General features: G+C 42.3%; 1 protein-coding gene across 1 annotated transcript in view; it reads right to left on the reverse strand.

The window, feature by feature from the left end:
* Nucleotides 1-18,105, reverse strand: part of LOC140206132 (uncharacterized) — a 189,587-nt gene that overhangs the window by 43,014 nt on the left and 128,468 nt on the right. The window contains exons 10-16 of the mRNA XM_072274341.1: nt 15,131-15,244; nt 13,478-13,711; nt 11,723-11,833; nt 6,648-6,840; nt 5,323-5,468; nt 4,492-4,605; nt 2,010-2,129 (exon numbers count right to left, since the gene is read on the reverse strand). Coding sequence (XP_072130442.1) covers nt 2,010-2,129; nt 4,492-4,605; nt 5,323-5,468; nt 6,648-6,840; nt 11,723-11,833; nt 13,478-13,711; nt 15,131-15,244 — 1,032 coding nt within the window. The remainder of the gene's footprint in view (nt 1-2,009; nt 2,130-4,491; nt 4,606-5,322; nt 5,469-6,647; nt 6,841-11,722; nt 11,834-13,477; nt 13,712-15,130; nt 15,245-18,105) is intronic.

The following is an 18,105-nucleotide window of genomic DNA, read 5'->3' on the forward strand; positions in this document are numbered from 1 at the left end:
GGAAATTCTTCTCCATGTTCACTCTCTCCAGGCCTTTCAATATTCCGTAGGTCTCAATGAGATCTCCCTTCATCCTTCTAAACTCCAGCGAGCACAGGGCCAGGATTATCAGATGCTCCTCATATTAACCCTTTTATTCCTGGTATTATTCTCATAAACTTCTGAACCCTAACCAACACCAGTATATCCTTCCTTAGATATGGGGACTAAAACTGCTCACTATACTGCATATGTGGTCTGACCAAAGCTTTATAAAGCCTCAGCATTACAACCTTATTGTAATATTCTTGGTGTCTCAAAACGAATACTAACATTACATTCACCTTCCTTACTACTAACTCAGCCTGCAAGTTAACCCTTAGTGAACCCTGCACGAGGACTCCCAAGTCACTTTCAGGATGTAAATTGTATACATTTCTCTGACATTAAATATACCTATTGAAATCTCTGATTTCTCAATTCTCTCCTCATCTAGAAAATAGTCCATGCCTTTATTTCTTCTTTTGCACACTGCATTTCATCTGCCACTTCTTTGCCCATTCTTCCAATCTTTTCTTCTGTAGACTCTATGCTTCCTCAATACTATATACATCTTCTCCTTCTTTTGCAAACCTGGCCACAAAGCCATTAATTCTGCCATCCAGATCATTAACATATTATGTGAAAAGTATCAGATTCAAAACCAACTCTTGAGGAACACCACTTGCCACTCGTAGCTAACCAGAAAAGGTCTCCTTTATTCCAACTCTCAGCCTTCTGCCAGTCAGCCAAGCTTGTACACATGCTTGTACCTTCCCTGTGATACCACGGGCTCCTATCTTGTTCAGCAGCCTCATCTTTATTTTATTTTTTATTTTGAGATACAGTATGGCCTTTCGAGCAGCACTGCCCACAACCCCTGGCAACTCTGATTTAACCCAACCTAATCAGGGGACAATTTGCAATGACCAATTAATCTACCTGGTAGATCTGTGGACTGTGGGAAGAAACCCGAGTACCCAGAGAAAACACACACGTTCCACGGAGAGGACATTCCGACTCCTCACAGAGGATGCTGGGATTGAACTTTGAACTGTAATAGTGTCTCGCTAACCTCAACCATACTGTGACATTCATGAGTAGTACTTGAGTGGCCTTCTGAAAATTCAAGTGAACAACATCTACTCACTCTCCTTTGTCTATCCCGCTTATAATTTCCTCAAAGAATTTCAATCTCTCCATTTCCAACTGTACTATAGACTCATCTACCTTGTTTCATATACTGTGTACATTCAAATATTACACACCAACTTGTCCGACTGAAAATAATTGGCCTTGCCAGCATCATCCAAACCTCATTAATTAACACATCAAGGCAAGGCTTAGTGGACAAACTGAGGTTTCATTACAGTGAAATATTTTTGATGATTGGGAGTGTAACAGCATATGAACGGATATACATCGACAGAAAACAGGAGGACAAATAGTCCATTCATTCCTTCAAATCTACTCTGCCATCGCATATGATCACAGCTGATCATCTACCTCAGTAGTGACTCTCCCAATCTCTCCCCATGCTATTGACGCTTTTTGGACACCTTCAGCGTCGTGACCTCCATAACCTAGTGAGTTCCATGGGTTAACCATCTGCTGAGTGAATGCAATTTTGCTTATTCCAGGCCGAACTGTCTTGCCCTGTAACCTGACACTGTCACCCCCCTTTTCCTGACAATAACCCAGGCAAAGAAAGACCTCCTCCTCATATTCAGTCTCTCTAGCCCCATAAGAATATCATCTCCCATTCGGCATCTCTTCGAATCATTCATGAATATAAACCCAGGTGACTCCTTCCACCCTCACTCTCTCTCCTACCCACCTGGAAAACTGTCTGATAAACGTGTGTGTACTCTCCCTGGCTAGCATCTTCTTTCTTAAGTTAAGTGAGTCGAGGTCAAGGTAGTCATGATTTCATATAACCATCTCAGCTGTTGAATGGGCTGGGATTACTTAAAATCTGTATGAAATCTCACCTTGCCAACTCGCTGTGCAAGTGCACACAAAATTCTCATAGTCTTCTGTTTCGCTGCACACACCACCATTTTCACACGGCTGTGAGGAGCATGGAGCCAGAATAAATTCACAATCCTTGCCTGAGGAGGTGGGAAGGGAAGGTGAAAATACATAAGAACCAGGTAAAGTATAACTGGTTGCAATATCAGCACCTACAGTGATGTCAGTAGACATGCACATTCAAATATCAGGACATCTGAAGTCTTGCAAGGAGTGTTTGCTTTAACATAGAGAAGGGCAAAGAGAAAGTTAACAGAAGTCTTCAAAATTGTTGGAATAAGAAGAAAAATGCACTGCAAAATGAGGATTGATAACCACAGGATAAAGATTTAACATCCTTTGCAAAAGAAACAAAAGGGAGATGATTTTTGTTGTTGAAAGAAAGAAAGCACTTCCTGGTTCTGAATGTTTTCTAGAGAGCAATAGATAGCACTTAAACTAAATGGTAAAATTGCAGTCTACGGGAAAGGAGAGCAAAGTGGGACTAAATTCAAAGGCTGTAAAAACAGTCTTTGAATATACTTAAGGCAGGGGTGGACAGGTATTGATAAGCAAGGGGATAAAAGTCACAGCCGGGAATACCAAATAGAGGTTTATCAGGTCAGCACAATATTAATACATGCCTTTAAGGCCAGAGTGGCCTAATTAGTTTGTGGCATGTTAATTGGCGAGCTCTTTCTAAACATCAGCAGAGACAGGATGGGCCCTTATCTGTGCTGTGGAATTCTGATATAAGACTACCATGATTCAGTTTACAATCAAAGTCCTGCAGCCTTGGCAGAGGGCTGATGAATGTGAATGGTCGAGAGTACTGATGGCAAGGAGAAAGAAATGAAGAACATTAAAAGATCTAATACTACAATCTCCACTCTTCCACTTCACCTGGGTTGGAAAAACAGCAATAAACCAGTAAAATAACAGATATACCCACAAAAGACAATACCATCAGAAACTTTTCGGAGATCTGTACAACTCAAAAATTGAAAACAAAATAATTCAGTCATAACACAAGCCAATATTACAGCAAGGCATGTACCAGTACTTTAAAAACAACTGTTATCTGTACTTTGAGAATGCTTGAGAACGGCCTTCATTGTCTTTCCCATCACTACACCAGACTAAACCCATCACCCACAGAGTGACCTCCTACAATAATGAAGCACGATAAAAAAATATTTTTACAAAGGATTTTAGATAGCGGCTTGAGGGGGAGATTCAAGATTATGTGGAGTGAACATTAGATTGAGCAGTCTGCAAGGATTAAAGCAGAAATGCACAAAATGTGAGATTAAACATTTTAAGGCTAGCACAAGTCTAAATCCTTGCACCATAGTGTCAAGCACAATGCAACCAACCGAGCCTCATCTCAATGAGTGGATTCCAGTCCCAGACATTCTGGCAAGCACTCCGGACTTAGACTAGGCTTAACAACAAGAATGAGATGTTAGAGCAAGGAGTTGACCAATTCCTCAGGTATGAAGATCCCATTGCACTATTCACTGGTTAGTAACAATTGCTGATTTGAGTATTGCCAAAAAAAAAGTCGGAGATACCCTGGGACTGAGAGTTGTGCAAATAGTCTGAGCAGGTGAAGCAGTGCCCACAGTTTGTGCTAAAGCACCCAACGCCAGCTGTTACAGAAGAACAGAGCTGACACAGTGGGCAGCGCCAGTAGGCAAGCAGGGAAGCAAGGAGATACCATGGGTCTTACCTCCCGGTCACAAATTCAGAAATGCAAGAGGCATCATCACTGAGCTTGTTCCTCAGCTCCTGTTGCCTTGCACACCACTGTACAAAGGCCCAGAGTGAAACTAGGCAGATTTCCCTAGCATTTCCCACATGCTTTCTTCTATTACATGCAACCTCATCACCCAATCACCTCGAGATCAATGTTCATTTTGGGAAACATAAGGTTATCTGAATATAATTACGCCTAACTTTGTCCTTCTTGGCCACTGCTAACCAGAGACAAAAATGCTGCACTGGTGCACTAGTTCTCACTCTGCCCTCCCCAAAGGGTATCTAATGGCAGTGCTGGAAGAATGAATCTCATACTTACACCCGGAAAAGATTGCTGGGGATTTATAGAACTGGTTTTAGTTCACATGAGCCAAACTAATAAAAATGATCCAAGAGCTTAAGAATGGTAAATGTGGAAAATATACACTTATGGGGCTTGCAGGTTAATTAGGCAAGAAGGTGCGGACTACTTGACATGCCGTACACCTCTGGAAGGAGGCTGGGCTGATTTCTGAAACAGATACCCAAACCCATCAGCATGTACCTCTACTTAAAGCATGTTTTACATCTATTTCAATGAGCTTAGGTCAACCCCGTCCTGTTTCAAATTCACTGATGATACAATGCACTGTTTTGCAGTGCAATACCTGTGAAACACAGCAGCAACAGTGCACACCATAGTATGTCTTTATAAACTCTTACCAGTATATGGGAGAGAACACACACACTGGTATCCGTTCACTTTATCCACACAGACTCCTTTGTTCAGGCAGGGGTTCGATGCACACTCATTTATGTTGATTTGGCAGTCGGAGCCTCAAGTTTCAGAAGGGTGAGAAAAGAAAATATTATTTTCTCCCCGTTATTTCGGGTGCTAGCAAAGCCCTTGCAGACTTCAGAAAAAGGAATTCAGGTTCTGACACCAGTTATAAAACAACTCTTTGCCCCGTGTCACATTTCCCTTCCATTTCATTGTTTTCTGCAGGGCTGTGACCAACATGACTACCAATTGGTGGCAAAGTTGGAAATGGTTTTTCACTGCAGACCCATGTCCCACACTGGCTTCGTATCCTGCAATTCCTTCCCAATGTCATGCAGCAAGTGACCCTTCAAATGCTACAGGTCCCAATAATTCTTTCAAAGCAGCATTTTACATGGCTTGGACATTCATTTATTGTAAGACATGACATAACGTACACATTAACATTTAAAACTGCTTAAAGTACATGAAAATATTGATAAGGGTCAGAATTTATAATTTGAATTTATCCCTACTTTGAATATTGCTTAATGACAAGAAGTTAAATTGTAAAGTTTTATAATAGTAGCTTTCTAGTACCCAGAAACCCACAAGGAAACCTGAAACTTCAGTGGGTCTTTGAAGGAGTTGACAGGTGATTGGGCTGAATAAACACCAGAATGATGCAGGCATATTTTTGTGTCCTCAGAATCAACAGTTTAAAGCTTGGCTTTGGACAGACCCACATAATTAGTCGCCTCCACCAATTCAAAGCTTCAGTGCTTCTCTCTTACCTTTAAATCCTTTCACACACAAGCACTTGTAGCCATTGACTAGGTCCTCACAGGTTCCTCCCTGTTGACAGGGATTTGATTCGCACTCATTCTTGTCCACGTCGCAGTTGACTCCAGCCCAGCCAGCATGACACTCACACCGGTAACTGCAAAAACAAAAATGGTAACGGTGCAAGGCGAGTATTAACTGGAAGCATTCCTTGTTTGAAAATCATGCCAAGAAACATAGCCCTGTAAATCCAAAAGTAATTTCAAAAAATAAGTTATCTGCACTGAAGTCCATGCAATGAACCCAGGATGATAGTCTAGCGGAGTGCTTGGGGTCAATGCACTGCTCAATATACCACCTCTGAGATGAGGAATTTGACACCTGGTCTACAAAAGGTTCCAATGGAACTATTTCGAGAACAGTTGGCTACCAATTTTCTCAGCTACCAATATCCTGAAGATTACCTGGGCACTATGGCATGCCTTTGTGGAAACTGGTGCTGTAAATTTTACTTTACAAAAATAGTTGATAACTCAAAAGGATTACTCAATAAGGTCATTGTTATGAAGAGATCCATCAGTTTAAAGGGAGCTCAAAGATAAATCTGCTGCCTTGAAGTTCGCCTTCATTGACTGTGTTAACTCTTTCCAATTACTTTCATAGGAAGATTTAACATTCAAAACACAACACATGCATCAAGCATTGTTTAATCTTAATGCATTAAAAACAAATAATTCCACATTAAAATCAAACAAACACATGCAAGCAACAAACAAACAGAAAATGCTGGGTTCACCATATCCAAATGGAAATGACCTTTTTGCACCTATTCTTTGGCTTCAAGTACTGACCGCACAGAGAAGAATTACATTCCAATTATGTCCTCACAATGATTCATATTGGTAATTTAGTTTATGGTTTCAAAATATTGAATTCTCCATGCATCTTCTCTCAATGCAATAAATCAAGCTGGAACAAACTTTCAAAAAAAAACACATTCAGGCAAGTTTGTCTCACCCAGCAAGCCAATCACCATAGGCAAACCAAACTCTGCCTGTATCCCACATCCACATAGGATAAACAGACAACTATCTGCAGGTGGCATTCAGACTCCTGCCCAGTTGGTTTCACAACCATACAGGTAACTGTAAAAATGAAAATAATATTCAAGATAAAAATTAACTGTGGCCCCAAGGTTTTGCTTCTGCCTCCATTGCAACCACTCTCTCGCCCCCTTTATACAAATCTTAATTAGCAGCATGAACTGTAAATAGGTTGCAAGTCGCATGAAGGGGAGACAGAAGGAGCCGCGGAAGGCAGTGTTACTAGAACTGACCTGTTGACATCATCTACACACGTTCCATGAATACAAGGACCACTCTTGCACTCGTCCACTTCTGATTTACAATAGGGATCATGATATCCTTCCGGGCAGCGGCAAACAAAGCGGTTGATCTCATCAACGCATGTACCACCATTTTGACACGGGTTGGAGGCACACTCATCTATGTCAATGTTGCACATGGGTCCTGCAAGCAAGAACACAAAAAATGCAAACATGAATGCAAACACAATTCAGGATTTTTTTTTTTGGTTTCAGGTCACATTCCCTCACTCAGTGTATGAGGAGGGGTAGGTTGGCGTGACTCAACATTACAAAAATAAACAATTCAAAGTAAACTTTTCACCGGACCAAGTATTAGCCTGTCAGTTGACAGTGAACATTTTCAGTTAAGGAAACCAAAAAGATCAATTATTGCAAAATAACTAAGGCCTGTTGAAGTGACCCAGGAGTAAGAGCATACCCAGTGGCTAGTCTCCAGTTTATGGGGTGGAGCCATGAATTTTTTTGTAAGCTTGATGGACAGGCCTAGGGTCTCAGCACCTGTTGGCTTCACCTAGACTGTCGGTGAAGATTCCTGTGAGCTTTAAAGAATGAAATTGCAAACCTATTCTTTTATGAATTGGTTTATGATTTCATTCCACTAAAGAGCTCTTATTTCAGCCCCACCCTCCCTATCTCTTTAAACACTGAGCCCATTGATTGCAGCCTAGTTATCTATCACCAACAGAACAAAGAGAAATCACTAGAGGAATTATAATTTGACAGCATGATTTCTGAGGTATTAGTCACAGCTATAAATGGATGCAGACGATTCTGTATTTATTAAACACAGCACACAAAATGAATAAAATCATTACAATCATGGCACTGCCAAAATTCAGTCACTCAGATTTACAGTCACAAGGGCAGGCTGAAAGATTTGCAGACCATCAGCATGATGACCATCATGAATCCATCATCTTGTCCGATCAAAAGGGAGGGGTTTAAACTCCAACTGTGCAACAATACTTAAATATGGAATCAATCCCAAAATTCATGAAAGGATCTTAGAATGAGGGAAAACACAGGCCTGCCAGAATCTAAAGGAGTCATTTGTGAAATAAAGAGGGGAAGGGAATGAGTCAGTGAAACCTATTTTTTTTATCATCCAGTCTCTGGGTGCCATCATTCTCAGGAGTCGAGTATTTCTGGTGCTGAATTTGGGGCAAGTGCTCCATGTGGCAGTGATGCTGTGAGGAGAGCTATTGTCTCACAGCTCCAACAACCTGGGTTTAACCCTAACCTCCCGTGCTGTTTGTGTGGAGTCTGCATGTTCTCCTTGTGACTAGTTTCTCCTTGTCCCTGAGCCCTCTGGTTTCCTCCCACCTCCTAAAGATATGCTGGCATGTTAAATGGCCACTGTAAATTACACCCCCCCGCCCCCGCCAAGGCAGCAAGTGGGAAAAATGAATTACTCCCCAAGGCAGCAAATGAAAAAAATGAATTATCTCCCAAGGCAAGTGAAAAAGTGAATCAAAGGAGGGTTAGAAACATAGAAAACCTACAGCACAATACAGGCCCTTCGGCCCACAGAGTTGTGCCGAGCATGTCCCTACCTTAGAAATTACTAGGCTTACCTATAGCCCTCTATTTTACTAAGCTCCATGTACCTATCTAAAAGTCTCTTAAAAGACCCTATGGTATCCGCCTCCACCACCGTTGTCGGCAGCCCATTCCACGCACTCACCACTCTCTGAGTAAAAAACTTACCCCTGACATCTCCTCTGTACCTGCTCCCCAGCACCATAAACCTGTGTCCTCTTGTGGCAACCATTTCAGCCCTGAGGAAAAGCCTCTGTCTATCCACACGATCAATGATGGGCATGTGAGAGACAACAAATTACAGGGGTACAGGGGAATAAAAAGAGGGGGTAATTGGACAGATGGAATTGCTCCCCTGGAATCTAATAACTCCCTTACACCAGTTTAATGAAATATGTACTACGTATTTTCCTACATGCCTAAAATCTAATTTTTATTCTGTTGAAAGATCTGGGCAACGAAAACCATTTCATTTTCATTTCCTTTGACCCCTCCACCTGGCTGAGTGGTAGCACGATCATTTCTGAGTCACCCCATCCAGGAAACAGACCGACACTCCTTCAGAGAAGCAGGGGAACTCTGCTGTTTTCACGTGCTGCCTTCTCAATCGTTTGCTGCACTGAAGCCTCAGATGAAGCTGGCACAACGTTGTGGTAAACCATGTATATATGTTGTAACTCAGTTACCTGTCTGGACACACCCCTCTGCTGACTGCCCCTGTGGTTCCTCCCACAGAGTCCTGTATAAAGGTGTTCGCCTTGCCCCTCCCCCTCAGTCCGGGGGCAGACACTCACTGTGGAGGTCATATTGTACAGCGAATAAAAGCCTTTCAGTATCTTACCAAACCTCAGTCTTTTGGAATAATTGAAGGTGCTTCAAACGTGAAAGCGCTTGTTTCCTGGGAACACGGTCAATATTTACACCTCACCAACACATAACTGGCTTGTGACACCGACTGGCTGCGCCACCTTGCTCTATACAAACCAGCTGGCACACCATCCCATCCCATGGGACTGCAAGGCTGATTTTCACTTAGGCTAACTCATTAAAAAGCAACCTTAAAAACACTTTGAAGAGCCAAGTGCTTTGAGTGCCAATATGCCAAACCCACACACCTGGTGCCCAAAGTGGCTTGTGACAAACAGAATGAAATGGCCCCAAATTTACTATACTGAATGGAATATTCAAAATTGCACTCAGAGTTGTACAAGGCATCGGTGAGGTGGCACTTAAGAGTAATCTGTTCGGTTTTGGTCACTTTCCTATAGAAAAGATGCCATTAAGGTGCGAAGAATGCAGAGGAGATTTACAAGAATGTTTCTGGGACTAGAGTGACTGAGTTATGGTGAGAGGTTGAAATGGCCGGGACTGCATTCATTGCAGGGTAGGGTGATCTTGTAGAGGTGTATGAAATCACGAGGGGTCTAGAGATGGTGAATGCACACCATCTTTTTCTCAGGGTTGGAGAATCAAGAACAAGTGGTCAAAGGCTTGAGGTAAGAGGGGAGAGGGGAGAGACTGAGGAGCAACCTTTTCACCCAGTGGGTGGTCGGTCTATGTATCTATGCAATATGCTGTCAGAAGAAGTGGTTGAGGCAGGTACATTAACAACATTTCAAAAGGTTCAAAGTACGTTTATTATCAAAGTACGTATGCAGCATGTAACCCTGAGATTCATCTTCCCCACAGTCAACAAAACAAAGAACCATGGAACCTTTTCAAAGGAAATAAAGCACCAACCCTCCACACACACACAAAAAAATCACGCAAACAACAACGAAAAAAATGAAAAAGACAGAATATAAAGCACAAAATCAAAAGGCATATTTCAGTTCGGATCAGTGTTCCTTATCTGCAGACTGACATGATTCAAAATTGCCAAACTAGCAACAAAAGAGGAGCCACCAGAAAAACATCACACGGTGAATTAGAGTCCACAAACTGCACTGATTAAATTTTGCTCTGGCAGCATCAAGGGAGAGTGACTGTCACACGCAGACACCTTCCTCCGGCAGCAAAAGGATACTTGAACAGGTACGTGGATAGCAAGGCTTGAGAGGGATATGGGGCAAATGCAGGTAAGTGGGACTAGATGGATTGGAATCTTGGTTGGCATGGGCCAGTTGGGCCAAGGCCTCTTTTGGTGCTCTATGACTCAATTACACAGTGAAGCAAGGCCTACCAGTACTCTGAGGAGACACTGGGGTACTTGCAGACTATGTCAGAAAGCAGAACACCTCTTAATACTCTGGCTAATATTTATCCCCTTATATTTAGCTTCAGCACAACATGATCATATAATTGATACACAAGAGAATGCAAAGCTGGAATTCTGGAGGATCACAGAAAGCAATATCTACGGGGAAAAATGGACAGGTGACACTTTAGGTCGAGGCACTTCCTCTGGACTGGAAAGAAAGAGGGGAGATACACCGGTGTATAAAGGTGGGGGGGAGGGAGTGGAGCAAGAGCTGGTGGTAGGTGGATGCAGGTGTGAGGAAGTGGGGGGGAATGAGTAGGAATGATGTGAGATGCTGGAAGGTGATAATTGAAAGTAAAGGGCTGAAGAAGGAATCTGAGGGGAGAGGACAGTGGACTATGGAATAAAGGGAAGGAGGCAAAGAATGAGCCAGAGTCTGGAATGGGCAGATCAAGAGAGTACGGCTGGGGAAGGATGGGGTAATGGAGGCCAGTTGGATAGGGAATAAAAGGGACAGAGGGGAACTGTTCCCAAAAGTTAGAGAAATCAATGTTTGTACCAAAGCAGAATGTGAGGTGCTATTCCTCAGATCTGCCTCTTGAGCCAACTTGCAGTTGAGCCATGGTAGCGCAGCAGTTAGCATGACACTATTACAGCCCAGGGTGTCAGAGTTTACGAGTTCAATCCTGGCGTCCTCTGTACAGAATCCGTACATCTTCCCCATAGAATGCGTGGGTTTTCTCCTAGTGCTCTGGTTTCCTCCCACAGTCCAAAGCCATACCAGCTGGTAGGTTAATTGGTCACTGTAAATTGTCCTGTGATTAGATTAGGGTCAAATTGGGAGTTGCTGAGCAGTGTGGCTTAAAATTCCACACTGCTATGGGAAATGGGAAGTTGAATTAAAATAGGTGGCAATCAGGTGATCTCAGCTGGTTTGGTAGATGGAATGAAGGTGCTGGACAAAGTGATCCTCCATCTGCATTGGGCCTCACTATGCACAGGAGGTTGTATTGGGAGCACCAGATGCAATAAATGACACCAATCGATTCACTTGTGGAAAACTATCTCACCTGGAAGGACTGCTCAGGGCCTTAAATGGAGGCAAGGTAGGTGATGTAGGGGCAGGTGTTCTGTATGTGATCACAGAATGCTTGTATTATTTCTAATTTTTTGGAGGAACTGTTCCCAGTAATGCTGAGACTTTGTCTTAAATTATGGAAAATAACAGCAATCTGTGCCAGACTGAATGCAAATTAGAAAAGAGGATGTTGGAACAAGGTCTTACCTGAATACCCGGGACTGCAGACACAATCGTACCGATTGATACCATCTCGACAGATTCCATAGTCACATGGGTTACTGGCACAGTCATCATAGTTGATGTCACAATTAACACCTGCAGGGTTGTTCAAACAAAAATGTTCATTTAATGCCTGTGAAATGCATCACAGGAGAACAGCAACATCAAATGGTGCAGAGAAGTATGATAATTTTCAACTCATACAAGTTCCTGTGGGTCTGAGGAGATCCAAGAATCCAACAAAATAGCATGGTTACTGTGGTAACACATTAAATAAACTATTTTCTATCCACAGTAAAACAATGTAAACAAATGCTTTCTATGCACATTAAGCCACACAGCTAAAATTTGCTGCAATACTTCCAGCTTTCGAAAGTTCCTAATTCTATGATTGATAGAAGCAGAAGTCAGCACATGCAGAACAGGAGGCTGAGAACTTAATTGTCTCGTTTCTTCCTGTCCATCAATTAATCACTGTTCTGGCTCTGACCACATCTAGAGCTCAGCACGGATCATGAAGAAGCAAACAAGTGCACCCAAAATTGGTTCACGAACTCTGGCCTTGATAGGGACGTACCAGTGGTGAAGGCAGCAAAAGAAATGGAACCCTGAAATTGATGGCTTCCATTCCACATTGAGTGTATTAGCATTTGGTTGCCCCTTGGACAAAGCATTCTACGTTGAACCCGCCACCTCGATGAGATAAATAACATAATAAAATGGAGTAAGTAATCCAGTCCTTTAAGTCTGCTCTGCCGTTGAAGGTCGTCACTGATCACTTCCCTCACCATCGTTTTCCAGTCCATATCCCCGATGCTCAGAAATCTATTAATCCCTACTTTAAATGAATGCAACAACTGAGCAGCAAGTCCATCATGGGAAATAATCCCAAAGAACCAGCACCTTGAATGAAGAATTCTTCCTCAACTAATTACGAAATGTATTAACCCTTACTGTGAACCCATGCTAGCAGTCCTAGACTCCTCAGTCAGAAGAAGCATATTCCACCTGCTTCTTGTTTTCTACCTGCACTGTACTTTCTCTGGAGCTGTTACACCTCATTCTGCATTGTTATTGTTTTACCTCGATGCACCATGAACTGCATAAACAGTCTGCAAGACAGGCTTTTCACGACATCTCAGTACAAGCAACAAGAAACCAATTCAATCTAACCTATCAAACCTTTTCAGAATATTGTAAGCTTAAGGGCTCTTCTCATTCTTTTAAACTCTTAAAAGAATTTAATCCCACTCTACTCAATCTCTCCTCACAAGGCAAACCTGTCAACTGTGCTACCAATACAGTAAATTCTATAACCACAACTTGTGATGTGCACCAGCTGCTCATACAACTATCCACCACCTGATCCCACGGCTTCAGGTGACCCTGATCAGGGGCCAAATAGGTGCTACACTTTGCCCAAAAATGAACTGTAAGCTAGCGGAGGGAAGAAGCATCTTACACTCCACCACCCAACTGAGCACTGTAGGAGTGTTTTAATATCAATAGGGGTAATGCAATATTTATTGCATCTTTCCATCGAATTGTGAGCATATCCACCAAAAGGATGGAAACAGTTCACCTACCAATCTGTGATAAATTAATACCAGTTCACCAAAAAGCAGCAAATTGAAGTAGTATGGGGTGTGGTGCGGCATTAACCACCAGCAGATAATTGCCAACTTACAGAGCGATTGCCCTGTCCTTGACAAGACAGTCTCTTTAACCACAGGTACTTGCCTGAGGTGCCAACCGGGCATCGACACTTGTAGTCATTCACACGGTCTTGGCAAGTGCCTCCATTCTGGCATGGCTGACTCTGGCACTCATCAATCTGTTCACTGCAGATCGGCCCCTTGTAGCCAGGTGTGCAGATGCACGTATACCCAGCGATCCCATCCTCACACGTCCCATAGTGGCAGGGGTCCGGATTGCAATCATTTTCGTTGATCTCGCACTTAGTCCCTGTAAAGCCTGGCATCCATTTGGGAGGGCAAAAAAAGAAAAGAGTGGAATTCTCAGGAAAATGCTGTTGTCTGCTGTGGCTCTTTCCAAAATATTATTTAAACAAAAAAATGTTTCTACAATTTATCCATGCCATGCTTTAATATAACAATTACAGCATGGAAACAGGCCATCTCGGCCCTTCTAGTCCATGCCAAACTCTTACTCTCACCTAGTCCCACCAACCTGCACTCAGCCCATAACCCTTCATTCCTTTCCTGTCCATATAGCTATCCAATTTAACTTTAAACGACGACATCAAACCTGCCTCAACCACTTCTGCTGGAAGCTCATTCCACACAGCTACCATTCTCTGAGTAAAGAAATTCCCCCTCATGTTGCCCCTAAACTTTTGCCCTTTAACTCTCAACTCTTGTCCTCTTGTTTGAATCTCCCCCACTCTCGGTGGAAAAAGCCTATCCATGTCAACTCTATCAATCCCCCTCGTAATTTTAAATACCTCTATCAAGTCCCCCCTCACCTTCTACGTTCCAAAGAATAAAGACCCAACTTGTTCAACCTTTCTCTGTAACTTAGGTGATGAAATCTAGGTAACATTCTAGTAAACCTTCTCTGTACTCTATTTTGTTGACATCTTTCCCATAATTTGGTGACCAAAACTGTACACAATACTCCAACTTTGGCCTCACCATTGCCTTGTACAAGTTAAAATTCTACCTAAAGTTTCCCAGAGCTGGAGAAAGTCTCTTGGATGAGCAACAAATTGCCATGCCAAATTACTTTGTCTTTAGGCTAGTGATGAAAGCACATCACCTTGCCAAATGTTCTGCCAGAGTTAGCAAGCCTGCAAAATCATTGCTGCAAAGGTTTACCTTGGGAGCTGCAAGTATCAATGCAGTCTCACCATGGCTTTGCATGTGGTCAAAGCAATGGTTAGCAAGTGGTTGGCTAAACCTTTGTGGGTTTATGAGTCTGGCATTCAAACAGTTAAACCCAAGTGTGGGAAAATTATTTTAATTCAGATATGTCTCAAGGACAAGTAATCTAATGCTGAAGTGTACTGGGAGGTAACATTAATTATCAATTGCCTGAAAGCACAACTGTAGTGCAAGAGAAATCTATTCCTGCAGCAGAACAGAAATTCCAGTTTAGTCAGAACCTGCAAGTTAGACAACTCAGAAGCTGTCTGATCACAGAACTCTCAAAATTTGGTCATTAAATACCTGATGCTTGCCTGGGTACTTTGCTCCCCCAGGTGGAGAAAACAAAAAGGAATGTGATAGTTGGAAGCAGGGGAAAAAAAAAAGGGGGGGGGGTGGAAACGACTTGGCAGATTGAGTAATAAAACATTCTTGGAGTGCAAGATTTCAACCACTTCAGAGAATATTTAGTCTCAATTCCATTTATTTACAAACTAATTTGCTTTACCTTCACTGCACTCGCACTCAAACGCATTTGGGCGATCAATACATTTGGCTCCATGCTGGCAGGGTGTGCTGGCACACTCATCAATATCGATCTGGCACATATTCCCAGCAAAACCTGAAGCAAATGCACACACAGGCACACTCAGAAAAGTGAACAAGGGCACAGAAAACTTCAAAAGGCCTTTAAGGGAACAGTGACACTTATGAACAAGTAACAAAGAAACCAGGATAGAGAGTTCCAAAACAAGCTCAAATTGAAATATTTCATTTAAATTCTTAAATAAATACATCCTGATTTTTTTTTAAAAAACTGGTTTTTAAACATTGACTTTGAAACAAACTAATTCTCATAAAATTTTGTAACTGGTTCATTTTGTGAAGTCCTTCTGTGAAGGAAGGAAGGTTACTGATCTGGTTCATCCTCCAGACCTTGAAATGGCGAAGAGAGTCTCAATTATACCACATCTCTGTAATAGAGTTTAACAATAATAAAAAAAAAACAGATACGTTGGATTATCCAGCGTCATACAGTTCTAACACCTTTTAAACTTCTCGACAATTGCAATCATCTCTCCATCTAACTTAATCCAATTCACTAGTTATTGAAATCTTTTCAGGGAATGTGGTTGTCAGCATATAATGGGAAATATATCACTGTTCCTTTATTGTTGCCAGGTCCAAGTTCTTACCCAAGCTCCCACCCTAACAGCACTGAGTGTACTGCTTAGAGCAAGCAGCCAACTTCTGCCTTCAAGGACAATTAGAGCTGAGCATCAGTTGCTGACTTTCCAGTAACAGCCACATTTTCTGAAAGAATACAATAAATTATTAAGGATTTGATAACAAGAAGGATAAATAATGTTTCCAGTTTTGGGAAGAGTCCAAGGTTGGAAATGTTTGGTGGCCCTTCTTGTCGAAAGGGCAATTGAGAAGCTACTTTACCCAGAAACATTGCAACATGGAATTCACTACCCCAAGGAGCAGTTGAAGCAAATAAATTATCAAGATAATATTGGATAAAGTAGAGTTGGGCAGCTGGGGTGGTCATACCAGCTGGCTTGGAAGACACAGCAGTGCAATACAAGGTCAAAATAATTTTTTCATCCTATTTCAGAGCTGAACATTCTAGTTCAGTTGCATCTAAAAAATGCCACTTAATTTGCATTTGTTGCACAAAACAAAATATTTAAAAAGGAATTTTATTAAAAAAAATACTTTGCATATGTTGCCTCTACAACCTTGCCAGGAATTCATAGTTGGCTGAGTGACAATCAGCAGGAACAAGTTGATTATTCCTTGCCACGGATGATAAATGTCCTTAAATGAATCTCTACGAGCACCATTCCCCAGCCCTCCTTGTCCTATCATCAGATGAAGTTGGAAGACAGCACTACAACATACCCATACTTTGGATAGGATCCAGCTCCTATAACACATCAGTAGATAGGCAGTGCACGTTGAAAGGAACCTAACCGTGGATTAAAGTCTGCAGAGTGAAGAGCACGTTTGACAACAAAAACATGGGAAACATCTGAGCACATTTCCCACAAGTGCTTCAGTACTTATCCCAACTCAGTCATAATCTTATTGAACAACAAAGTAGCTTTTCAGAGAATGAGTAGTACGCTCCTGCTGTTCCTCCTGCTTAGTATGTACAACATTGACTATATTTGACCTCAGTGAGTATGAAACGACAAATGTAAAGCAAAGTTTGGGTGTGGGGCTGAGGTGGGAGGATCTGGTGGATATGTTTGGAGCAGTCAGGTTTGGCTGAGTCAATAGCCAACAATCTTCTCCCAAAAAGCCAGGGCTTCCTTATCACTTCTTGCTTTCAACCTGCTGCCATCTTCTTCTGGAAGTGTGTGTTGATCAGAGCAACCGAGTTTAAGGGAGGACTATCATTGCCAGTGGTTAAGTACTTACTCTTGGTTCATATAGGGTCGTAAAGAAAGCTTTTGGCACATTGGCCTTCGGAGTTCAAAGTACTGAGTACAGGAGTTGGGATGTTATGTTGGAGTTGTACAAGGCATTTATAAGGCCCAATTTGGAGTATTGTGTACAGTTTTGGCCACCTACCTACAGGAAAGATATAAATAAGAATGAAAGAGTACAGAGAAAATGTACAATGATTCTGCCAGTTTTAAAGAAAGATTGAATAAGTTAGGTCTATTTCTTGGATCAGAGATGATTGAAAGGAGATTTGATAGAGATATACAAAATTATGAGAGGTATAGATAGGGCAGATGCAAGCAGGCTTTTCCTACTGAGGTTGGGTCAGACTACAACTAGAAGTCATGGGTTAAGGGTAAAAGGTGAGATATTTAAGGGGAACATGAGGTGAAACTTCTTCACTCAGATGGTTGAGAGGTTAAGAGCTGCCAGAACAAGTGGTGGATTCAATTTCAGCGGTTAAGTTTGGATAGGTACGTGGATGGTAGGGGTATGGAGGGCTATGGTCCAGGTGCATGCCAATGGGACTAGGCAGTTTAAATGGTTTGGCATGGAATAGATGGGCTGAAAGTCCTCTTTCTGTGCTGTAGTTTTTCTATGACTATATCTGTGAGGCAATAGATGAGGGGGATTGGGATGAATGAAGTGCGAAATTCATCTGTTTCACATTCTTCTTTTCTGTTACCCCATACTCCTGACCCTACCCCGCACATGCAATGTCTCACTCCTCTCCCAAAGACTGTAAAGTTACACTCAAAGTTATGCTTTGGCTCAGAATAGGTGCAAAGGGGTTTTCAGTCTTGCTGGAGTGTGAGGGGAATCCACTGTCAGACAAAACGTGGCCCACAGTGGGAGACAAAGAACCAAGGTGAATTGCACAAGCACCTGCCTGTGGTTGAACTGGCATAGAGAGTGACCAGCTGCCTGGCAACAGCCAAGTGTGCTTTGCAATCCTGCTGCTTTATGCACTCAACAACAGAACTGCTCGGTAGCCTCCGCGAACTTGGGAGAACTTTCCAAAGAGGA

The sequence above is a fragment of the Mobula birostris genome, chromosome 12 (genome assembly GCF_030028105.1).
Source record: "Mobula birostris isolate sMobBir1 chromosome 12, sMobBir1.hap1, whole genome shotgun sequence".
NCBI lineage: Eukaryota > Metazoa > Chordata > Chondrichthyes > Myliobatiformes > Myliobatidae > Mobula > Mobula birostris.